General features: G+C 45.5%; 1 protein-coding gene across 1 annotated transcript in view; it reads right to left on the reverse strand.

Moving 5' to 3' along the window:
• The window catches only part of FMNL2 (formin like 2), a 385766-nt gene that overhangs the window by 174629 nt on the left and 188863 nt on the right, over positions 1 to 22274 (reverse strand). Inside the window, 1 exon segment of the mRNA XM_030208897.1 lies at positions 6689 to 6772. Within this exon segment, the coding sequence (XP_030064757.1) occupies positions 6689 to 6772 (84 nt within the window).

Below are 22274 nucleotides of genomic sequence, written 5' to 3' on the forward strand. Positions count from 1 at the left end.
TCAATCTACAACAAGAAAAATCAGATAAAGTTAGAGATTGTGCTATACACTATCTGATAGCATGGCAGACTTGCATTTTTAAAGCACGTTCTGTATTTTGGGCATTTAGTTATTTATGTCTTAAAGTTAGAGATTGTACTACACACTAAGACATAAATAACTAAATGCCCAAAATACAGAACGTGCTTTAAAAATGCAAGTCTGCCATGCTATCAGATAGTGTATGAAACAATTCAACTAGCTAACTGATTAAATGCCAGCTCTGCTCAAGCTCTGCCCCCAGCATTACCTGGACAGTGCTGTGGCAGTCAGAAGCAATATTCTGTGACACTACCTGCTTAAGCGCTGCTGAATACTGGCAGTTGGCCAGCTCAGCAGGGTCTAACTGAACAGAAGCCTCTGCTGCCCAGTTAAATCCTTTTGACTATCAGGTCCATAGTGTTTACTTTAGAAGACCTAGTCACGATTTGGATGTACATGAACTGGCATTTAGACATGTATATTGCATATACATCTTTTAGAAATCCAGAATACGCACATCCAAATTACAAATGCATGCCTACTGCAAGTGGTTTGGTCTGCTCTAGCATACCTAGGGCAGGGCGGTGTGAGCGGTCTGCCCCGAATGCAAACAGCAAGGAGGTACGCAGAGCAGTCATACAGCTGCCAGCTTTGCTGGTCCCCTTCCCCCTCTGATGTCAAGTTCCTGTTCCAGGACAGGGGACAGGCAGAGCCAGCAGCCGTGTGACAGCTCCACGCACCCCCTTGCTTGGAGGGGGGTGCTCCGCCCTGGCTGGCAACGAACGTAGGTACACCACTGGCGGCCTCCGCATGTTTTGGACGAGACCAAATTATACAAGTACATTCCCCATTTAAGAAGATTAATTTACATTTATGTCCCTCAAGAACAACATCAGGATTTACGCCTGCTCCAGGGGACATCAGTTATTTTAAAAGGTACTCATGCTATGCAGCGCTCTACTTCAGAGATGAGGGGGAGGTCACCCCTTTAAATCCCCCAGTGTTTTTGTCCCCCCCCCCCCCCCATCAGTACCAGCAGCTTGGGGAAACAGATGTTTTGAAAATGTCCATTTGATAGATGTTTTTGTGCTCAGTGTCTCTATCTTTTAGGACCATTTTCAGAAAAAAAAAAAAACTATCCATGGGAAAAGTGCACAAAAACAAGCCGTTGGGATATATGGGGTGTCAGAATTCTTAGCAGACTGGCCACACAGATGTCCCAGCAGAGCAGTGGGGCACCCTAGGGGACACTCCAGTGGACTTCATATAAAAGGTCTCAGGTACACATCTCACCATTACCCCATTATATGGTGAGCCCTCCAGAAACCTACTGTACCCAACTGTACACCCCCTCCAAAAACCTACTGTGCCCAACTGTACACCACTACCTATATGTAGGTACAGTAGGTTTTTGGTGGGGGTCACTGTGGGGCGTAGCCAGCCTTCCGTGGGGGAGGGGTCTAGAGCCCGGGGGAGGGGGGCACATTTTAGCCCTCCCCCCGGCGCCGCCCCCCCCCCCACCGCCGACATTGCCGCCCCCCCCCCTCCCGCCGCGAACCCGCCGCAGCCTACCTTTACTTTTGCTGGCGGGGGATCCCACTCCCCGCCAGCCGACGTCTTCTTCTCAGTCGCTTCCTGCTCTTCAATTTGTTTGCTGACGTCCTGCACGTTGTACGTGCAGGACGTCAGACTCAGAGAACAGAACTGTTCTCTGAGTCTGACGTCCTGCACGTACAATTACGTGCAGGACGTCAGCAAACAAATTGAAGAGCAGGAAGGACTGAGAAGACGTCGGCTGGCAGGGAGTGGGATCCCCCGCCAGCAAAAGTAAAGGTAGGCTGTGGCGGGGGCGGGTTCGCCGGGAGGGAGGTCCTGGGGTGAATCTGCGGGGGCCCCGGCCCCCTCAGGCCCCACGTAGCTACGCCACTGGTACAGTGGGATATGGGCCTGGGTCCCCTTCTCCACAGTGCATTGCACTGACCACGAGGCTTCTCCAGGGGACCTGCTTGCTGCTCTAAAAGGATTGGTCATAACATCTGAAGCTGTCATACAGGCTGGTATATCGTATCTTTGGCGGATGGAAAGGGGTCAGTGACCACTGAGGGAGAATCCTGCTCAGAAGGAAGGGATCCCCAGAAGCTTAGTCGGTGGTGGGAGGCAGGGCTGGTGGTTGGGAGGTGGGGATAGTGCTGGGCAAACGTCTACGGTCTGTGCCCTGAAAAAGACAGGTACAAATCAAGGTAAGGTATACACAAAAAATGGCACATGTCAGTTTATCTTGTTGGGCAGACTGGATGGACCGTGCAGGTCTTTTTCTGCCGTCATCTACTATGTTACTATATATGTTACTATGTTTCTAAAAACAGCAGACATACACATATGTGCTGGCCCATAACACGTCATGCTGACCCTTTGATATTTTAGATGTTAAACTATTGCAAAATGGATGATGTCACTGAATGTGGCTGATGTATACATGTCCACCCCCCGCATGTATCTTAGAAGGCAGCTCTGTGTTGGCAGATACTTTTCTAAATACTACTGGAAAATTGACAAGTCCTGACCTTGACGCCTCAATTCTGATTTGTACTTTCTTTCTAAAATCTTCCTTTATACGAACGGTTACACAAATTGTTGCCAATTTATAGCTCTCATTTAGTGACTAAACCAGATTTACTGCTGGGTAAATTAACAAATAGGTTTTATAGTTATGTTATCTGGTCATAAATAGGATGCTTTTTAGACCTTGGGTTTTTTTTCTTTTTATCTGACAACTCCTACCCACAATCCCTTCCCAAGGGAACAGTCTTAATACAACCCAAGCCTGCACACTGCCAAGACAGCCGCATGCTGAGCCTTCTTGGAAACTGACCTCTGCCATGTTACTGTGCACCACTAGCAGTGATCACCGCCTTTCTCAGTTCCATCCCACCAGTCCTGACAGAGAAAATCCAAGCAATGCTGTAACTACAGTAAGCTAGAGGGGCAGCAGCCCAAGATGCTGGAAAAAGGCTGGCAGGGATGACAAGGCAGGAGTGCCACTGTCCTCCTACCATCCAGGATATGGAGGAAGAGAAGCGAGTAAAAAAAAAGGGACTGGGAATAACAAAAGAAGGATGTAAACAGAGAGCAGTGGATCAGGAGAGGGGTACATATATGCTTGTCTATCCCACAGCCTAAAAAATCCACTTATAAATTTGATTCCAGACCAAGCTACAGTATATTCCACAATGACATTACTCATATGAGCAATCTTGAATCCAGGAGTAGGAATATGTGAACTATTTTTAAAATGAACTCAATGGCAATAGATTTCAGCCGATTGGAAACCTTTGAAAGAGAAAAGATTTTCCAGAAACCCACTGAAGAAAAACAGCAAATCCTCCCCTGGTGCATCTTAACATCAGAGAGACGTCAGAAACAGAAGGAAGCCTTTTGCGAGAAGAAGAGGACCTCGGCTGGCGGGGGTTGGGGTCCCCTGCCAGCAAAGGTAGGCGACAGCGGGTTGGCGGCGGGAGGGGGGGGGGGGGACAAAGTCAGCAATGGTGGGGGCGGTGTCAGCAGCGCCGGGGGGGGGGGGGGCTAAAATGTGCCCCCTCACCTCGGGCTCTGGACCCCCCTCCCGCCGAAGTCTGGCTACGCCCCTGGTAACGGATGTACAAGTGCAAATATTATTTAATGCATTTAAGATTTTTCTGATTTCCAGGCAGACATTTTTGGTTTATTTCACATGTTCATTTAAAAAATAAATTCACTAAAGGCTCCTTTTACAAAGCCACGCTAGTGATTCTGGTGTAGCAAATGCAACGAAGCCTATTCAATTCCTACGGGCTTCGTCGCATCTGCCACGCCGGAAATCGCTAGTGTAGCTTTGTAAAAGGAGCTCTAATTGACTTTACATAATTAATATAATGTGCATTAACCTATGAATTTAGGATGCACTAAATTTATTTAAAGCGTGTAAGCAAACAGAATGTGTGCTAATGAATGCACATTGTTACTCTAGTAATATGTCTTCATTCACAACTGTGTTTTTTTTTCTCTATACCCTTCCCAGCTGCCTTCAGCCATTATGAACCTTAAATCTGGCCACTCAATACCACCACTGAGCTGAGGCGGAGACCCTCACCTTGTCTTCCCCCCAGGGGATGTGAACGATGCCTCCACAGCATTCCTAGCTTCAGACGACCCAGGTGGAAGGAGTCCAACCATTGCTTTGCAAGACCACATAAATGTCAATAGTTATCCACATGTGGGCAAACTGATGCATCTTGGCAGCATGAGCTCCCTCTCGGTAGGCCAAGAAATGGAAGCAACAAGCTTTTTCAGGCATTTTACTGAGGGTAATAAACTGCCCCCATAGCCGCAGGCTTGTGGGTAGTTTTTACACAGGGAACTTGGAAATAATAACCACATGAATCTGCACTTAAAAACAAAATGAAGTTTGGAAAACCCAAATGTCGTATCAGAAATGTTTTCCAATGAACCGTACTAAAGTAAGCCTCAGCACCTCTTTAGAAAGGCCATTATGCTGGTAGTCAAACATTATACCACATGGAGGGGTACATGTTCATGCCTGCCTACATTTAATCCCAAGGTATAGCAGGGAACTGATGGATTAAATGCGCTCCATAAATTCTCATTTTTGTCATTTTCTTATCACTGAATATCTGCAGTGTGACAAGAGTTCAAGTTTAGAACTAAAGCCTTCAATCACACTCCCCTAGATTCTACATGTGGTGCCCAAATTTGGGCACACTTGATTGGCTAATGAGCTGTTAGCCATCAATAATTGGATGCTAACAACCAATTAGTTACATTAATTGGCACCAGTTGGGATTTGCACACCCATCTGGCTTCGTGAAATATAACACTGGGCGCCTAAATCCCGTAGCATGCAACTGAAAAGGGGGCATGGCCATAGGAGGGGCATGGGTGGTCACGGGTGTTCCAAAATGTTGCACACAGTATTATAGAATACTGGATTCTCCAAGGCCAACTCGGGCAACAGGTTTCAGCAGGGGTAAATCTGGTGCCCAGAGCCGTCACTAAGTGCTATTCTATATAGGTTGTGTAACCTTTATAAAATAGCACTTAGCGCCAAACTCAAAAGTAGGAGAAGTACATCTGTCCTGAAGGTGGTTTAAGCACCTCTCTTCCATGAGCTACAGTTGATTACATTTGCAGCAGTATCCAATTTGAGCGTTGATGACATCTCAATCGACAGAAGCCAACTGGCGTTGTGATAAATGTCACGCTTTTTGATGTTTGATTCATGGACTAGCTGCATTGGACAATGATTTATAGAGCGCACACTGCTAATCAAGATATACAGTAGTTCACTTTGTGGACATTTGTGACCGGTAACGAGTATAGCGTTGGGTTTTCATATTTATGATATACTTAAGCATACATAGGATGATTACTGATATTTAAGTCAACGAATTAGGTGTAATGGTTGAGTGGTGGATGAGTGGTGATGAATGAATGCTTTTATGGATTATTTGTGTCAATCGATTTGTAAGGGCACATAAATGTAATAAAAGGTGTTTTTGTAAAAATATACTACGGGAGTCTTAGTGTGATAAGTTATAACTGTGTGACTCCGGTTTTTCAATAAGTAAGTAAGTTTGTTATTTATATTTTAAAGACGTAAACCGGTCTGATTTGCTATGTAAGAAGTAACAGTATAGTAAATAAATAAATGATAATAAGGTGGATCCGTGCATATTTAGACACAAGGATTTACTTGGTGTAAAACCTCAGTCCAAAGTTAGGCACTAACCCCTGGATTCTATATAGCGCACCTAATGTTCAGCGCTGAAATCCGGACATATTCTATAACAACGCACGTAACTTAATTGGCTTAACAAGCCAATTAACAAAACTTGAGCAATAATGAACACTAATTGGCAATAATTAGAATTGACGAGCACAACTCCTTAAACATATTCTGTAACACACTGCGCCTATATTTTAATGTGCACAGGCAAAAAGGGGCGCGGTTGTGGGCATTTCAAAATGTATGCAAATCATTATGGACTATGGCCCTCTGCGTCTAAACCTATGCGCCAGGATTTACGCCACATTTTTGTTGGTATAAATGGAGGCTTGTAGTTTTAGGTGCTAGGATATCAACTAAGTGTATTCTAAATATCACGCTAAATCTAGGTGCCACTTATAGAATACGCTTAGGCGGAAATGTTTTCCACGCAGATTTTTCAGGCGCCATATATAGAACCTGGCCCTAAGCATATTCTACAAACAGCACCTAACTTAAGAATAGCGCTTAGTGCATTATTTTTTCAGAGACACAATTTTTCACTATTTAAAGAATTTGGTCCTAAATGCTAAGAAACCCACAGATCTAAAATGGTCTTCTTAGCATTTGGCATGCACTAAGCTTCAGTAAAAGGGCCCCTTAATGTGCTATTTGCAAGGAGGGTGTACATAAGGGCAGGGCTCAAAATTACATGCATTTAGGCACCGACATTTATACCTACTCTATGCTGGCGTCTAATTTTTAAGTATCTATTTAAGCGATTATACAAGTATTCTATAAAAGAAAGTAGGTGTCTCTGTTCCTTTATGGAACAGGCATGCAGCCATAGAAATGCACTCCGTGTTTAAACTCTATACATGCAATAGTCTCTTACGTTATAATTACCTGGTCACAGATCAATTCCCATTTCTTTTCATTGTCATACTGGCGTAGCAGTCTAGCTTTGTCAGGTGGCAGGTTCATTGCATTCTGCAAAGCGAAAACAAAAAGCCTTCAAATGATGCAACACAGTGAGCAAGATACACCAAGAAAATATTACTGGGCTTACTTGGTTTGCTTTCAATTTTTCGTCTAGACACTTAATCTAAACCATTCCACAAAAAAATATCAACCCACACACTTTATTAAGCGAGGCTTGCCTGAAGACAAGCTCTATAATTCAAAAATATCTATTTTTGCCGGCTTCTGTTTCTGAAGACACCTGTCAATCGTCCTGAATTTCCCCTGCCAAATCTAATAAAATGTGATGTCTGTGCAGGAGGTCAACATTAAATGCTTAAAAACAGAATTGCTCCATTAAATCTATACATACATACAGCTGTGATATATTGTGTATATTTATATTTTAGATAGAGTAAGGAAACCTAATAAAGTGGAACGCACAGTAATGTTAACAGCAGCAAGATGTGATAACGGATTGAAAATCGAGCCAGATGGGAAAACCTAAGATTATGTATGACTTGACTATCAAGCAGTCTAGAATGCTTATTATACATAGCAAAGTCTAAATTAAAAACACTGTGGGAGACAGCATTTGCAGACTCTATGGGGAAGAAGTTGTGGTTGTAGCTAAAAAGATGATGATACTTACTCCTGGATTGTATACAAGTTGCCCAAAGTTGGGCATGGAGCCCAGATGTGCACACAAAACTAGTCAACTGGGTGCCAACAACCAACTGTTTGATTGGCACATAATTTGCATTAATTTGGATTTGCAAGCGCATCTGTCTACACACTATTCTATAAGCTACACACCCAAAATGTCTTGCACACAACCCAAATGGAGGTGTGGCCATGGAAGGTGCCTGGGAGGATCAAGGGCATTCCAAATGATTAGATGCAGTGTTATAGAATACTTGAGTTACATGCCCAACTTGTGCTCCAGGATTTACACCATTCTTAAGCGCTATTCTACGAAGGGCGCTCCGCCAAGAATTCCTTTTATAGAACAGCGCTTAGCGCAGATTTTCCCCCGCACCTAAATTTGAGTGCCATTTACTGAATCTGCCACTTACTGTCTAAATTCAGTATGCACAACTGCAGGGCTCTGGAAGGTGGTTTGTACATAGACCCTGGCCAAACACCTGACCAGGTATTTTAGGACGATATTATATGGTGGAGGGGAGAAGTCCCTCAGCAATTGCAAATGAAGGCTCATGGCACCACGTCTCTGCCCAAAGTCCAAATGGAAGTAAAAAGGAGAAGGAGGAAACCGCTGTTTCAAAAATACTGATAACACAACATCTGCAGTTTTTGGGGTATTCCAAAACCAGTGGGAGAAGGAAGAGATAGAAACCCACTAGTAGGTAAGAATTTGTACAACTGAGCTGCTGTCAACACTGCTACTACTACTATTTATTTTGGTAGCACTACTGGATGTATGCAGTGCTGTGCACAAACACGTAAGAGACAACCCCTGCTCAACAGGGCTTACAATCTATTCAGCAGAGAATATGCAAAGACAGAGCAGCAGGTCTATGGAGGGCTGAGGGTGAGGGGTAGAGAGTACTATTAGATTGTAAGCTCTTTGCGCAGGGACTGTCTTTCTTCTATGTTTGCGCAGCGCTGCGTACGCCTTGTAGCGCTATAGAAATGCTAAATAGTAGTAGTAGTAGTAGTAGTAGTAGTAGTGGGCAGTGTTTTTCTGATATTTATTCAGTGAACATGCTTTAAATTTTTCCCCACCATCATTTAAAGGGAGAACTTATCAAAAATGGGCTACCAATAAGATGTGTTATTTTACTGTTAACCCCAGTTATTAGTAACTAGATTTCGCTACGTAAAATGAGACCTGTGCTAAAATAGCACAAGTTAATGATAAAATAACAAATCTTACTGGTAGCCCACACTGATAACTATGCCCCTTAATCTCTTAAAACCTACAAAAACCTTGATTATACTCTCCAGTCTTGTCTCAAGTCAATAATTATATTAATGGATGGTGCAAATTATCTAATGAAAAGTCTGAGAGAGCTTCCCAAACTGTGGGTTGGCACCCCCAATGGGGGTCACAACCTAATGGCTCCTTTTAAAAAGTGGCGCTACCAATTAGCATGTGCTGAATGCAAAGAAGCCAATGAGACTTGAATGGGCTTCGTCACATTCAGAACACCGCTAATCAGTAGCACCAGTTTTTTAAAGGAGCCCCAAGTGAGCTCTCCACTGGTGCATTACTATTCTGCACCTCCAGGGGGCGGGGGGGGGTCACACAATTTTATTTGGCTACAATCATAGGGTCACAGCCACAAAAAGACTGGTCTAAAATAATCAAAATGCTCAGCTGACGACATACACCTATAGTCCCCTAAGAATGTCTATTTACTAATTTACAGTAAGTAAATGCCTTTGTTTGCAATACTGTTATTTGTCCATCTCAAGTTTCTACAAACAGTTTGGACCTCACAATGGAGCAATCTGGGGAGGAGATTCAGCAGCAGACCATTCTACAAGTCTCCTTTGTTTTCACATAAAAAGAAATCTTTAATAATGAAACTTTACTTTAGATCTAGAAATGCTTTGTTTTGGGGGTTAGTCTTTACATATGTTTTGCCGACTTCTGCAAGCATTAAGCAGTTTCTGCAAATGCAGCAGGAAGTTCTTAATTTAGGTGCTGAATTGTTCTTATGATTTTCCCTCTAAATGTCTGCTTAAATATTGTGGAGTTAGATATGGGGGGGGGGGGGGGAGTTACCTAAACAATTACATTTTCTTAATAGGATTAGAGTTGGAGGATGATAATATCATATGTAGCTGCCTTATTCCTTTTTTTAACCCTCCCTTTTTTTTCTTGCTCTAGTTTATATGGCTTAGTCCCCCCCACTCCCCCTATACACACACACACACACACACACACACACACACTTGTGGACTACAAGAGTTGTTTCTATTTGGATGATTATCAGGTATTATTGGAATATTCTGTTTTGATTTGTATGGCAGCCTAGAAGTACCTATTTCCAATTGCAAGTTTGTTTCTTGCTTGTTAATGTTGAAATTAAATTTTAAAAAAAAAAGTCTTCCCAGCTCCTCTTAGCTAATGTGCCTCTTCCTTGTACAGCCCTGTGGCTATAATATTTATTCTAATTAGGAGGGGATTCCACCCTGTGCCCCAGATAAACACTTCCCTAGTTAGACTACTACACACACAGTATTATATACTTTCCTAGGACACTACTCCACACACAGTATTATATACTTTCCTAGGACACTACTCCACACACAGTATTATATACTTTCCTAGGACACTACTCCAGAGCACTGAGTTTCTACATTCCTTAAAAATAAGCCTAAATGTTCCTACAGTATTTCAGATTCTGACAACTAAGCCTTAGGCATTTCTCCTCAGTGTTTTCCTCCTAAAACCATCTTCCTGACTTGATTGAAGCAGCTCTGGTGTTTGAGCTTCTCTCTCCTTGTCTTCCTTTGTCTGTCTGCCTCTCTGCAAACAGTCTGGCTTTTTGTTGCCTGCACCAGCTGACTACTTAAGCTGAGACCTTGCTATTCTCCCACTACAGATGCCAAAGTGCTTTCCTTTGAGAGCTTACTTCCTGTCAACTCAGGACTCCCACACACTACAACTCCCAGTGTTCCCATGGGCTTTTTTCAGAACTCTGCTACAGAACTCCCTGTAGTGACCAACAAGTATGTAAGCTCTTTGAAAACTATAGATGGCACTATAAATTACAGGTGCAAGAAAGTAGGGGTGGATGAAGCAACTCTCCAGTGTTTTGTATACACTTGGTGCTGAATAAAGTTACTTCAATATACCATCGGTTGGAGAGTTTGCTTGGTCCACCCCTACTTTCTTGCAACAGTTGTGGACTACACGTGGGGGCTTTCTTACCCTGACCTGTTGGTTGTTGTTTCGACTATAAATTTCATGCCATATTCTCAGCAAGAGATATCAGAATATACAGGCAGCACAACTAGGAGAGTGGGGGGGGGGGGGGGGGGAATTGGGATGACCTCGAAAAGGTAGAGAAGAATACAGGGGAGGAGATATGCAACTTCCTTGCAGACCCTAGACCAGTGATGGGCAACCTTTTGAGCTTGGTGTGTCAAAATTCGCCAAAAAACCGAGCATAACTCGGGTGGTGTGTCACTTCGAGAAAAAAACCATAATTTCGCGATATTTATAGTTTAAATAACAAAAATGTATAATTGTAATATAAAACTGTATTTAATAAACCAAAAACTAATTATTTAACTTACCTACTTAGTGACTTCTTTGTTCATCTGTCAGTCGGTTTCTTTTGTTGGTCTTGATATTATTTAACTTGTGTGGGGTGCCATGAACTAAGATAAGTGAGGGGGAGGGGGAATTCTTTAACTAATCTGCCTATTAGTGACTTTTTTGTTGCTGAATTTCATTGGCTAAATCTTCAATTGAAGGTTGGTATTTTGTACACTTCAAGCCCAAGCAAGCGCTACTAACTTCATCTGTCAATCTGTTTCTTTTGTGGTTTTGATATTATTTAACGCTGAGAATAAGGTTTCACAAAAGTACGTAGAGGGAAAAATTGTGAGTAAAGCCATTGCTATATTTTTCAGGGTGCTAAAAGTGTCTGGTAATCGGATCCAGGCACTCCAAATTTCCTGGTAACTCAGATATTCTCTTAATAATTGCATCTTTATTCTGCATATCGTGAAATAGAACTGGTGCACATCTTAGGAGAGTTTCTTTAATAAATTCTCCCTCACTGAGTGCTTTTCCATGCTGAGCTATGGAGTGAGCAATGCTCAAACTTGCAGATGTTAAATTTGTAGAACCTTTTACAAATTTAAGGATGGACTTAGATTGGCTCTTATAAAAGTGTAGCTGCCTGGAAATGTATTCCTTCCGTTCATCCTCACTTTTTTTCAAGAGCTGGGAATGATTAGTTTCAAAATGTCTATTTATATTCCACGTTCTGCTTACTACAGTTTCAGTACATAGAACGCAAAATGATTTGCCATTTTTTTCTATAATGCCATACATCTCGGTCCATGTCTCTTGAAAGGGTCGGCTACTGCTACTACCACTTCCTTACTTAACCTTGGTTTTTATTTTTTGAGTTCTCCATCAGGGGGGCAGAGACAGAAGATAGAATTATAGATAGCCTGTTAGCCCTAACTAGCCTAACTGACCACCTTATGTAAATTAAGATGGCTGCCGCTCTTTCTAATGGCGGGAAACGGCACCCATAGCACATGCCCTCGCCTCTCCCAGCCTCCCCCTCACCTATCTCAGTAATGGTGGTCAATTACAAATCCACGACACCCCAGAACAGTAGATTGGATGATGGTTGCTGGTAATGGTGATCACAGGGCCCTCAGAGATGCGTCCCCCACGGCATTCCGCTGCTCTCTGCTCCGCCGGCCGGAAGTGAGGAGCCGGGGCAGAGGGAGCAGCAGGGAGGGAGCCAATAGGAGCGCACACGGCACACCCCCAGCGGGTAAACATGCACCGGGTGATTTCGCCGGGGGGGAGGTCGCGCTGCACCGGGGGGAGGGGGGGCGCATCGGCGATCCGCCCCGGGTGTCAGCAAGGAACTCCGCTGCTTCTCTGTATGCGGCCACATGCGGCCGCGTGTCACTGAAAATGGCTACGCGTGTCAGTACTGACACGCGTGTCATAGGTTCGCCATCAGGGCCCTAGACCCTTGATTCTCTACATCAGCTAGAATACTACAAGTCTCACATGTATCAAACTGGTTTACAGTATCAGCACCACTGACCTGCAGTGCAAAGGGTAAACCTCCAAAAATATTTCAGAAAAAAAAAGCTGACATGATCTTTCATAATACTGCCCAATACCCTGTAAAAAAAAAAAAAAAAAAAAAAAAGGCAGCTTACTAAGGGCCCGGTTTACTAAAAGGTGCAGCATTTTTAGCATACGCATTTTTAGCTACAGTGTAGTAAATTTAAAACGAATCAGAGGAAATGTTTCTTCACTCAACGCGTAGTTAGACTCTGGAATTCGTTGCCGGAAAAAGTGATTAAGGCAGTTGACCTAGCGGACTTTAAAAAAAGGTTTGGACGGCTTCCTGGAGGAAAAGGCCATATAATGTTATTGAATGGACGTGGGAATAAGCATGCCCTTAGTGCTACTTAGTAAACAGTGCCCTAAAAACTTTAAAACACATAGAGGGGCATAATCGAACGGGGCGCGCCCAAAGTTTTCCTGAGGGCGTCCTCACAGGACGTCCCCGCGAAGGGGTATCGAAACAAGATGGGCGGCCATCTTTCATTTCGATAATACGGTCGTGGACACCCAAATCTCAACCTTTAGGTCGACCTTAGAGATGGTTGACCTAAATGCTGAGATGGTCGACCTTAGAGATGGTCGTCCCCTGTTTTCAGCGATAATGGAAACCAAGGATGCCCATCTCAAAAACGACCAAATCCAACTCATTTGGTCGTGGGAGGAGCCAGCATTCGTAGTGCACTGGTCCCATGCCAGGACACCAACCGAGCACCCTAGGGGGCACGGCAGTGGACTAACTGATGCACTAACTGAACAGAAAAAGCCCTTCCCTTACCGATCGCTTAGCGATTCGGAAAGGAATGGGCATGCATGAAGGAAATCTCATGCAAATGAGCTGCTCGTTGTTAGCTCATTCGCACATGATTTCCTTCCTCAGGAAGGGAAGCCAGTGCAGAACAGCCAAGCGTTGTGCGTAGCTGCTCTGCGCATGCCAAAGACGGCTTCATAAACGCAGACAAGCTGCGTGTGTAATAGCCCTCTACAACCTTAAAAAAGCACAAGTCCAGGTGAAAATGTCCAAGTGCTCGTCAGGGATGTCTTTTTCTTTTTTTTTTTTTTGAGTATGAGTGAAGGACATCCAGTGTTAGGCACCTTCGCTATGCCTCCGTCCCTGCGACGGGCAGTTGAGGACATCCAAAATGTGGATGTTTCTGTTAGAAGGACGTCCATGCCTTTGTTATGCCTCAGACATCCCTTTATTTATTTATTTGGATTTTGGATCACAAGTAGCAGCAGTGGGATTTGAACCGGCCACCTCTGGATTGCAAGACCAGTGCTCTAATCACTAGGCTACGCCTCCACTCCACTCCCTTGAAATTTGGCCGTCCCTGGGGGGGGGGGGGGGGACAGTTCAGGATGTCCAAAATGTTTGAAAAAAAGGATGTCCACGCCTTCGCTATGCCTCCGCTGACACACACACACCTCCCCCCCCCCCCCCCCCCCCCCGGGACCTGCATACTGCTGCAATGGACCTGAGCATGATATTTGAGGCTGGCAAAAAAAGTTTTTAAAGTTATTTTTCTCAGGGTGGGAGGGGATTAGTCACCACTGGGGGAGTCAGGGGAGGTCATCCCCGATCCCCTCCGGTGGTCATCTGGTCAGTTCGGGCACCTTTTTGAGGCTTGGTTATAAGAAAAAATGGACCAAGTAAAGTCGCCCAAGCCCTTCTTTTTTTACATTATCGCTCGAGGGCACCCATCTGTTAGGCACGCCCCAGTCCCGCCTTTGCTACGCCTCCAACACGCCCCCGGGAACTTTGGTCGTCCCTGCAACAGGAAGCAGTTGGGGACGCCCAAAATCGGCTTTCGGTTATGCCGATTTGGGCGACCCTGAGAGAAGGACGCCCATCTCCTGAATTTGGGTCAAAATATGGGCACCCTTCTCTTTCGAAAATAAGCCTGATATTTCTTGATTTTTTTCCAGATTCATCAAAATGCTCTAGTGAAAAATTTTTAATCCAATAAAAGTAAAAGAAAATCAGTCATGAAAATCCATCACTTGATTTTGCTTTATTATAATAAATGTATTTAAAACAAAGCAGAGTGGCTTGGCTTTTGCACAAACTGTGGTGCTCTATATTTCAAGTACATAAAAGCCAATAAACTCACTACACAGAACAGAAACAAGTCTTTCTTTTTTTTTTTTTTTTTTTTAACAGCTAAGACTTTACAGCCATGACCATCTCTTGCTGTAGGAGCTGTCAAACCAAGGTTGTGCACAGCTGATTCTGGAGGCTAGAATGAAAATCTCATGAGCTGATCTGTCCTTGGAACAAGGAACAGTTAAGCAATAGAATATGACAGGACAGGCAGAACAGATCATTTATGTAAGCCATAAGCTTATTGCTAGGCCTATGGCTGAAGGCTCACCATCACAGAATGAAAGGACTGCTCTTAAATTTATCATGATACCGCTTCTGTAGGGCTCCACTGCTCTTTTCTTTAGCCACTGTGTGATGCCTCCATTTTGTTTCCAGATGTTATTACCTCAGAATAATTTAACTTTACAATTTTCATATACATACATATAGATCGATAGATCTATCTTTGTCCTGGATCTAAAGTACTGGTAAGTTATATTTACCAATACTTTAGATCCATAAATTTAAAGCCTAATATATGCAGAGCTGGACAATAGAAAAACAGAGACATCAGAGTCTGTTTGGTGTACTGACTCCCCAGTCCTGATTAAAAGCTTTATTAATACATACATCTCATGAAAGACTCACGTTTTTTGGCATCTTGTCTACATTAGGGATCATAAAAACTTAAAACATATAAAATCACCATATAGAATGATCCCCAAGTGGCTATTCTGCAAAGTCTGTGGTGTACTCTCTTCAATGTCTGACTTCTGGGTTGCCATTTTAAGCATGCTGCACAACGTCCCAAACACTGGCACAGGCTGGGTCACTATAGGATAAACCACACAGTAAATGAAACATCACCCCCCCCCCCCCCCCCCCCCCATGGCAACAAGGGTTTTCTGTGGGCCTCTAGAACTAGCTAGTTAGTCCTTCCAAATTATAGAAACTATTTTGATTTATTTATTTTATTTATTTGGATTTTGCTCACACCTTTTTCAGTAGTAGCTCAAGGTGAGTTACATTCAGGTACACTGGATATTTCTCTGTCCATGGAGGGCTCACAATCTAAATTTTGTACCCGAGGCAATGGAGGGTTAAGTGACTTGCCCAAGATCACAAGGAGCAGCAGTGGGACTTAAACTGGCTATTTCTGGTTGTCAAGATTGGTGCTCCAGCCACTAGGCTACTCCTCAACACTCCACTCAATAAGCAGTGATGCAAGTGAGATAGAGAGATACACACATATTCTCAGGTAGATCACAAAATGTATTAAAAATTTGTAAAACAAAAGTTATGGAGGCAACCAATATCCAAGCCAAGCCACATGGCCAGCATATCCCCTTCCCTTCCCACCCCTCCCCCTCACTATGCCCTCCCCTGATCCAGCATCACATATCCCATTCCCTTCCTGGTCCTGGGCAGCATCTTCTCCTCCTTCCCTTCTCCATGTGGCCGCTGCCAGCCTATCTGTTCTAGCACTGCTCCAAAGGTGCTCTGTAGTGGCACGGGGCCTTCCAATACAGTCCCACACTCAAGTGCACTGCCACAGGTCCCATTCTATACTATTAATCAAATCATTTAGCTTTATGTTTTATTAATGTTTTATAGCTATTGCCATGAAATCTGTTTGTACTTTTGCAGTGCTTTCCTATCATAAATGGATTTCAGTGTGTTGTTCATTCTCTATTTTAATGTGATTTTATATTGTAAACCGTTCTGATTTACTCCTGTAATAAGCGACGGTCTAGTAAATGAATAAACGATAAACTATTCTCCCCGACAAGAAATGCATCACATTTATATATTTAGAAAGATGGACTTGGACAGCAAAATGGATCTTGAAAGCAGAATTCCTATACACAAGATGCAAGAAGGGATCAGAAGTGTGCATTTCTATCATAAGACCACCGACTTGTATTGGAAGGGTAGTATATCAAGACTTTTCAACTATTAAACTATTTTAAACTATATCTAATAATATATATGTTATGCTTTGATAAACAGAGTTATAGGACTGTGCAGAACATAATTTTTTTAAAATAACTAAATAAATATGTAATTATATATAAATATACACACTTCCTGGGATGCTAATTTCAAACTGCCAGAACCTGATCCCTTCTTGCATGTTGAATATGCACACTTGCCATGCAGCCATTTCCTGGGGGAACCCGGTTACCGAGCTGTACATGGTGCTGCCCGATTACCACCGCATAAGCCTCCGGAGCTAAAAAAGTAAAACAATTTCCCGTCACACTGGAAATGGCACGCAATGGGAATGGCTCCCGCAGGCCAGCGGTAGTGCCGGACTGGCGTACGCCAACATCAAGTTAGCTCTACTGTGGCGTTGTAAAAGGGCCCCTTAATTTTCTAAATGCACTTATGTACAACTATAGTTTCTCTGTGGCTGAAACACAAAACCATAACAAGCTATGTTCCTTCAGTACAAACCTGTCAGTTCATAGAACACAATTTCCAAACTTACTTACATCTTTCTCTAACTGCCAAATGGGGTTTCCTTTCCATATGCTATGCAGCCACAACGTTTAGTAACAGAATTTAATTGCATAGCAGATGGGAAAAACTTACTATAAAAGATATTACGGAACGGTTAAAAATGAAGCCAGACATACAGAACGGTACTAAAGCGCCTTTTTACTAACGTGTTAAGCAGTTAAGGCTGAATTCAGTAAACGGCGCTCAAAGTTCGGTGCTTAAAAAAAATAATAATAATTCAGCGCTGAACAATAACCTAACACGGGCATTCTGGGATGGGCACCCTTTATAGAATAGTGTGAGGCGCCGGGATCCACGCTCAACTTTGGGTGCAAGGAGTTATACCAACTGAAAGCAGGTGTAAATCCCGGAGCGTAAGCTGGGAATGGATCTGCACTATTATACAACACTGCGCGCATCTTAAGGGAACGCCCCTGACCCGCCCATATCCCTTCCCATTATTACATCCCCTTTGCAAATCCGTGTGGGAATGCTTGTGCTATTCTTATAAATGGGTGCATAAGTGTGTTTTCGTGAGAATTTGCCGTTTCTGCCCCATTTCGGCACCCCTGCATCCATTAGAATGTTTTTCCGCGCCAAAAGCTCAACACAGAAGTAGCGCCTAAGATTAGGCACCATATATAGAATTCCCCCGTTAATGTACAAATTAGCATGTGCTGCTACTGCATTAGCACAGTAACTGTTACTGTGTGGCACGACAGCGTGTGCTAATTTCTGTGTTAACTGCATGCTTTGTTTGGGAGCGGAACCTGAGCGTGGACTGCACACTGCAGTTAGTGTGCGATACTTACTACACAGTACTTGTACATTAAACAAGTAAAAAGTACTTTCGTAAAAGGGTCCCTAAATGTTTCATTGAATATAAGAACAGTGAATTACACCCAAACTAAAACTTTCATTTCTCATATTCAATGTGACATTTATTTAAAAAAAAAAAGTCTGAATAGTTTGCTATAGAGCAGAAGTCACACCCTCATCTTGTATCTTATTTATTTAGATTTTACTTGCACCTATTTCAGTAGTAGCTCAAGGTGAGTTACATTCAGGTACACTGGATATTTCTCTGTCCCAGGAGGGCTCACAATTTAAGTTTGTAGCTGAGGCAATGGAGGGTTAAAGTCACTTGCCCAAGATCACAAGGAGCAGCAGTGGGGTTGAACTAGCCACCTCTGGATTGCAAGCACTAGGCCACTCCTCCACTCCTAAATTGTATTTAACAGGGGCAGCTAGCCAGTGGGGTTGTCAAGGTCTCAGTGAATATGCATAAACTACAGTAGAGACCTGAGGTATGCAAAACTATTTCATGCATATTCATTGTGGTAATCCTGACAACTCAACTGGACTCCAGAAGGCAGGGAACCATTATCTAATTAATAATTTGCTCCTTGAACGTTCGAATGTGTCTCACTGGGATCGTAACCACCTGCTGACGTCACTGGCCAGCACTAGAACCCTGCTTGCCTGCGATCAGGAGGTGGTTACGATCCCAGTGAGAGACGCAGGAAGCGTGCGACCGGCAAAAAGAAGAGCGGCCAGAGACGTTGCTCACAGAACGGCACCGGAAAAAAAGAAGAGCGGGAGCCACTTCAGAGCCACTTCACTGACCGTTCCCCTTCCATGCCCCCCTCCCTCCCTCCGATTTTTAAAACTGATCTTCACTCACCACATCGGCGTTACGACAGCAGCGGTACAACGCACACAGGCTCGGCCCGTCTCTCTGTCTTAGCTCTGATCCCGTCCTCATTTCCTGTTTCCAAAAGGGCAGGACCAGAGCTAAGACAGAGAGACGGGCCGAGCCTGTGTGCGTTGTACCGCTGCTGTCGTAACGCCGACGTGGTGAGTGAAGATCAGTTTTAAAAATTGGAGGGAGGGGGCCTGGAACTGGGAGGGGGGGGGAAGGACCATGGAACTGGGAAGGAGGGAGGGAGGGGGGCAAGGACCCTGGAACTGGGAGGGAGGGAGGGAAAGGAGAGGGAGGGGAGGGAGGAAGGGAGGAAGGGAGGGAGGGAGGAGGGCCTGGAACTGGGAAGGAATGGAAATGGGAGGTGGTGGGGGGAGGTGTGTGAGAATTGCTGCACCATGATGGATGGAGGGGGCAGGGGAGAGATCCTGCATATGGATGAATATAAGGGAAACAGCATAATTGGTGCACACGGGATACACACTACACTCTCTCACTCACACAGACACACACATTCTGCCTCTCAATCACACACTGTCTCTCTCTCACACATACTCATTCACTCTCTCACCCATGTTATAATGCCGTTGTATCGCTCCATGGTGCGACCGCACCTGGAGTATTGTGTTCAGTACTGGTCTCCGTATCTCAAAAAAGATATAGTAGAATTGGAAAAGGTACAGCGAAGGGCGACGAAAATGATAGTGGGGATGGGACGACTTTCCTATGAAGAGAGGCTGAGAAGGCTAGGGCTTTTCAGCTTGGAGAAGAGACGGCTGAGGGGAGATATGATAGAAGTGTATAAAATAATGAGTGGAATGGATCGGGTGGATGTGAAGCGACTGTTCACGCTATCCAAAAATACTAGGACTAGAGGGCATGAGTTGAAGCTACAGTGTGGTAAATTTAAAACGAATCGGAGAAAATTTTTCTTCACCCAACGTGTAATTAGACTCTGGAATTCATTGCCGGAGAACGTGGTACGGGCGGTTAGCTTGACGGAGTTTAAAAAGGGGTTAGATAGATTCCTAAAGGACAAGTCCATAGACCGCTATTAAATGGACTGGAAAAATTCCTCATTTTTAGGTATAACTTGTCTGGAATGTTTTTACGTTTGGGGAGCGTGCCAGGTGCCCTTGACCTGGATTGGCCACTGTCGGTGACAGGATGCTGGGCTAGATGGACCTTTGGTCTTTCCCAGTATGGCACTACTTATGTACTTATGTACTTATGTACTCACTCACCCCCATACTCTCTCCTAACAGTTCCCTTAAAAACATAATTGCCATTAGAGGACAACCTTGCTAGCGCCCATTTCATTTCTTACAGAAACGGGCCTTTTTTACTAGTCTAATATAATAATTCGCACCTCCAACGTTCTGAAGCTGTGAAGGGTTCGTAGGGTTCGTAATCGCACTCCCAATCACTGCCCCGCCCTCGAGGGAACTCTGTATAGTTGCCAGGGAAAGAAACGCGACGTCAAAAGGAGAAGGGACCAACCACAGGAAATCGCAATTGCTCTGTTTCTGCAAACAGGAAATGAGGGCGGGACCAGAGGAACAGCTGAAACCACAGCCTGTCTGAAGCAGCGTCTGTACTTGCTGCACTTCAGTGTTGGCAGCCAAGCAGGAGGTAAAACATTTTAAACAGCACATGTCCTCCTTGCACTTGCAGGCCACAGACACAGAGGGAGGGAGGCGCTGGGCGGTGGAAATCGGAGGAGAGGGGGGCGCGGATAGAGGGGGGTCCTGAGACAAGAGAGGGGAGGAGGAAAGGAAGAGAGGGTGGGGAGAGAGCGGGAGGATGGAGGGAGAAGAGGGGGTGGGGCCTTGGAACCTTGCTAGCGCCCATTTCCTTTCTGTTCGAAACGGGCCTCTTTTACTAGTCCTATATAATAATTCTCACCTCCAACATTCTAGTGTGCCTGGTACCATGGCTCCCTCGGAGGTGGTCTGCTAGGCAGTTTAGAATGCACTGATATCAGTGATGTCACTGACAGCTGATTCCAAGGCAAGGGGAGGAGTAGGGAAACACGCTCCGCGTGTTTCCCTACTCCTCCCCCTGTCTGGGAAACAGCTGTCAGTGCCCCCCCCTCGGCGCAACACCCAAGCCCCTGCCCTGCAAAACCCCTCGGCGCAACACCCAAGCCCCTCCGCCCCGGCACAGCACCCAAGCCCCTACCCCCCCCCCCCTCGACGCATCACCCAAGACCCTCCCCCCGGCGCATCACCAAAGCTCCTACCCCCCTCTCGGGCACATCAACTCCCTTGCCACCCGCAGCCGCCAATACTAACGCTGTCCAGCCACTGCTGCTTCTCCTGTGGAGCAGCAGCGGCCGGTTCAAAAAGAAAAAAGCCAAAAAAAGATTTTTAACCTGAAACGCGGCTCCGTAAACAGCCATCTGGCATTGGCTGTCGTCACTGCAGCCGCTCCTCCTCTCCCCTCCACGTCACTGCCCCTGCAGGAAGACCCCGGAGGAGCACAGCGACGTCAGAGGGGAAAGGAGGAGCGGCCGCAGAGATGACAGCCAATGCCAGATGGTTGTCTACGGAGCCGTGTTTCAGGGTTAAAATCTTTTTTTGGCTTTTTTCTTTTTGTACCGGCCACTGCTGCTCAACAGGAGACGCAGCAGCGGCCGGACAGCGTTAGTATTGGTGGCTGCGGGTGGCGAGGGGGTTGGGGCTTGGGTGATGCGCCGAGGGGGGGGAGGGGAGGGTCACTGGACATGGGTGGCTGCAGGGGGAGAGGAGGGTCGCTGGACATGGATGGCTGCAGGGGGGGGCAGGGAAGAGGGAGGTGGGGAGGGGGTCCTGAGACCAGATGGGTGGCTGCAGGGGAGGGCAGGGGAGGCAGAAGGGATGCTGCAGGGGGGCGGGGGAGAGGAGGGTCACTGGACATGGGTGGCTGCAGGGGGGGCAGGGGAGAGAGGTGGGTTGCTGGACATGGGTGGCTAGAGGGGGGGCAAGGGGAAAGGAGAGGAGGGTCATTGGACATGGGTGGCTGCAGGGGGAGAGGAGGGTCGCTGGACATGGGTGGCTGCAGGGGGAGCAGGGGAGAGAGGAGGGCCGCTGCACATGCGTGGCTGCAGGGGCAGAGGAGGGTTGGTGGGGAGGGGGTCACCTTGCTAGCGCCCGTGTCATTGCCTACCGAAACGGGCCTTTTATACTAGTTACTAGCCGTTGAGCCCGTAAAAACGGGCTGGTATAGAGGTTTTCCTCCCCCCGCGGTCACCACCGCTCCCCTCCCCCCCGCGAAGTCGCCACCGCTCCCCCCCCCTCGAAGTCGTCGCCGCCGCCACCCCTCCACCCGGCCCGGGCCCTCTCTTCCCTTCTGAACTTACAGATCCATTCGCCGAACGCAGCAACACACATCAGCTGAGCTGCCCCTTCCTTCTCTGCCTGTGTGTGTCCCGCCCTCGCTGACGTTACGTCACAGGAGGGCG

Source organism: Microcaecilia unicolor, chromosome 7, assembly GCF_901765095.1.
Source record: "Microcaecilia unicolor chromosome 7, aMicUni1.1, whole genome shotgun sequence".
NCBI lineage: Eukaryota > Metazoa > Chordata > Amphibia > Gymnophiona > Siphonopidae > Microcaecilia > Microcaecilia unicolor.